Source organism: Temnothorax curvispinosus, unplaced genomic scaffold, assembly GCF_003070985.1.
Source record: "Temnothorax curvispinosus isolate PA1 unplaced genomic scaffold, ASM307098v1 QBEX01001038.1, whole genome shotgun sequence".
Classification (NCBI taxonomy): domain Eukaryota; kingdom Metazoa; phylum Arthropoda; class Insecta; order Hymenoptera; family Formicidae; genus Temnothorax; species Temnothorax curvispinosus.
Genome location: NW_020210818.1, coordinates 348 through 4,174, shown reverse-complemented (window position 1 = coordinate 4,174; position 3,827 = coordinate 348). Strand labels below are relative to the sequence as shown.

The window sequence follows — 3,827 nt, the reverse complement described above, 5'->3', positions numbered from 1 at the left end:
GATAAAAACAAAAACTTTGTACTTCTTTTCACCTAACACTATAAGGCTTTTATTCACGAGTAGGACATCGCAGCGAAATTAAACGAACAAATATTCGCTGGTCTCCAGGTAGTCTTACACATCTTTGTTGCACTTGATTCGGTTTGATTTTGGTAATGTAGGTAAAAGTCTTTGTTGAAGGATTTTTAACAGTTTATCCAGATGTACGAACGGAATCTTACATTCAATAGCCCACACCCGTAGTTTCGATATTTCTTCAATTTCTTCTACATCTATTATATTATGCTCGTCCACATCACTCTGATCGCTATCGTTATTATCGATTTCTTCATTTACAATGTGTTTGCACAAGCTCGCGCACGAGCCTGATCTCGAGAATTTGTTGAGGAAGGAAAAAATAAAAAAAATCCGTTTATTGAGAGAGAGATTGCGTTTCGTGATTTATGTAATTAAGAAAATTTAGATTGGGCCGAACTATACAAAGAATACCAACATTTGTTGCATAGGGGAAGGGAAACTGCCCTAAAACCTTCCCAGTATTCGTGAACAAAATTATACATTTGTAATAGAAAAATACGATATGAGTAAAATAAATGTATCAAATACACAAAAGAAAAAATGAATGGTTATCGTAGAACAGTCCTTTCTTTTGAATTATGAAAAGAGAAATATATTTCTTATATTCCTTGATAGAATTCTGTATTATTAGACAATGTTATTTATAAAAGGAATTGAACTTAGTATGTACGCATATAATGTATATTGACGAAGTCAAGCTCAAAATTAGTTGTTAGTTATCAAAGAAAGGATCGTTCAAAACATCGACATAACTCAAATTAAAAACATGAATATCAGTGTAGATATAATTCAAACAATCAGGGAAATAATGCATCAATCGTTTAGTTAAATTATAAATAATGGTTATCAGCCTTGTGAATAATATTCTTCGTGATTTGAATGTTAACTGAGTATTACAAAACTTGAGTATAAATCATGACAAAGGAATATTTTACTTCATGAGCTTTTACTACGACACGAGCGATAATTACGACAAAGGCAATGAATGCAACACAAGCATTTAATACGATACGGGTAATAATTTTCAAATGAGTGTATTGAATTACACTTTTAAGAGGCCTTCCTCTTTGATTGACACATTAACTCACCATAGAATAAACGTAATATTAGATAATTAATAATTCGCAAAATAATCACTAGGATAATATAAAGTAATTGAGTAAGAGATTTTATTGCAACGCAAGCAAACGGTTATTTGATAATGTTATTACAACGCCTGAAACGATTTATATGTATTTCGCAAGTAAAACATTCTAAGTTAGTAGTGAATGTAACGAATGTACGCAAGTTAACGTAATTAACTACAAAATATATTATAGAATTGATTATAACGAGTTAATCGCACAAAAGAAAGAAGTAAAGTTTTTCATTGTAAATAAAATAGTTGCAACTAAACAATTAATTAATTTATGGACTTTTAGACTGAGCTCAGTGTTACAATTAAACTCGAGATAAAATCCTAATATCTTTTCAAAAGGCGAGGAAGTCTTCCTCTCGCTTGCTCTCGTGAATTCTGCAAGCGATAACCGCAAAGGGTAACCTTGAGAGGATTGAAAATCCCTCTCGTAACGGTAGACGATAGTCTTACGTTCTCACCTCGTAACGGTAGACGAGAGTCTAACGTTCTCACCTCGTAACGGTAGACGAGAGTCTAACGTTCTCACTCATGTATATTGATAAAGGTTATGATTGAAGATAACATCACATAGGATGTTCACACAATGAATATATGTCGAAAGGACCAAGCCAAAAACCCATCTATCCAAGACTTCGAAAGGGCGTTTTATCTCATCCCGAAAAGGCTTTCTCGAACGTTCCAGAAAATGGCTGCCTTCCTCGAGCTTTCCACGTGCCGGCAAGGCTCGCTGGGACGTATCTCACTGGCTTCCTTTCTGCGACGACAGTTGTCCTTTATTTGCTGCGTATACGATCCACCGGTATATTGGCTGCTACACACTGAGAGGCAGATCTTGACTACCTCACAACTCGATTACAAGTTAACACCGAAAAGATGACGCAACTAAGTATTTTACTCGAACTGATTACAACGGGTGTGTAACGCACGATGTCCGGAAGACGAATGCTCGCTCGCCCGGGCTGCGCGCCTCTCCCAACATGCTCAAGCATGCGCGGTAAACTTGCGCCTCGCCGCCTGGGACGCAACGTAGTCGGCGCCGCTTGCGCGCCTTTTCACCGACCTACGTAGAATGCGCGGCCCGACCTATCGCATTACAACTGCCACTAATGGCCGCAAAAAAACAACACAACCTCTCTCTCTCTCTTTCAACTTCAAACACAATGTAAGTTTCTGAATCACTTCCATCGGAATCACTCAACACTTCTCCTACGTTTATATTGTCATTCATATGATCTACATAACAAATAATAAAATATATTTCTTCATTATACATTTGCTTCGATATTATTCATTACATGATATATATGAATTATAACCTTCTGATGTTGTTTCTGAATTACTTCCATCGGAATCACTCAAACCTTCTCCTACGTTTACATTTACATCATCCGTGTGATCTACATAAAAAATAATAAAACATATTTCTTAACTGTACTATTACATACAATACAATATTTGCTTCGATATTATTCGTGATGTATATGATTAATACCTTCTGATGTTGTACCGCTAGTAATTGGTTTATTACATGTATCGTATTTTTCTTCTTCAAATAATGACAAATAATGGCGTTTAAATTTTTTCATCTAGCGATATTTTTGCGCTCGAAATTTTGATTTTAATTTTTTATTACCATCTATTGTCGTGTGAGGCTACAACTACATCTATTGTAATGTTTATCGTAAGCGGTCGTAACGCTCGTCGTAATCGCTATCGTAAGCTCGTCGTATGACTTGATTCAGCTTGAACTCTTTCCAATTACGACGCTCGTCTGGCGTTGCAATTATAACCTAAAGTAACAACTAACATTTATCGTAATGCTTTGATCGTGGGAATTAATGAATAATAAAGACAGAATGACATCACAAGTGAGAATTATCTGAGTTTTTATGTAAATGGAAAGCAACTCTATAAACACATTCTTTTTCGCACGTCGAGAAAGCTGACAGGTTAGGTTATGTTGTAACGCCAGACAAGCGTCGTAATTGTAAAGAGTTCAAGTTGAATCAACTCATACGATGAGCTTACGATAGCAATTACGACGAGCGTTACGACCGCTTACGGTGAACATTACGATAGATATAGTTGTTACAGTAAACATGTAAACATTACCGCACTGTTTCGACTCGTGTGTGGAATCGGCCATCCGTCGCACAGATGACGCGCGCGCAATGGGCTACTTTCCACGCACTTTGTAATATAAAATAGGGTGTGTAACACGTGCGGGTTGAGAATTGGACACTCGTGCGGGTGATCGCACTCGTGTCCAATTCTCAACTTCTTGCACTTGTTACACAAATAACTATTATATAGATATATATTGGCATAGATATACGCGGTTTACGACGACTTCATTGCTTACGATCACGATCAAAGCGTTACGATGATGTAGTTGTAGCCTATCAGTTCTTCTACAACTGATTAGCGCTCAATTTAATTATTTATTATTTATTGCCGAACCAAATTATTTATTTACCATTTATTTATTATTATTTATTATTATTTATTATCATTTATTGCCAGATAAATTAGTAGAGCTCTGCCAGCCGAAGGACCCGGCCGCGGCAGGTGAAGGATAAAATAATCCTGTCTCAATTTTAACGTACATGTT

General features: G+C 36.2%; 1 protein-coding gene across 1 annotated transcript; it reads right to left on the bottom strand.

The window, feature by feature from the left end:
- Positions 1 to 118: 118 nt before the first annotated feature.
- Positions 119 to 2,802, bottom strand: LOC112459603 (the record flags this gene model as incomplete). Its single annotated transcript, XM_025023781.1, has 4 exons — positions 2,709 to 2,802; positions 2,533 to 2,613; positions 2,379 to 2,449; positions 119 to 339 (listed from the first exon to the last, which is right to left on the bottom strand). Coding segments are annotated over exons 1-4 (467 nt in total), but the record flags the coding sequence as incomplete, so codon positions are not given.
- Positions 2,803 to 3,827: the final 1,025 nt, after the last annotated feature.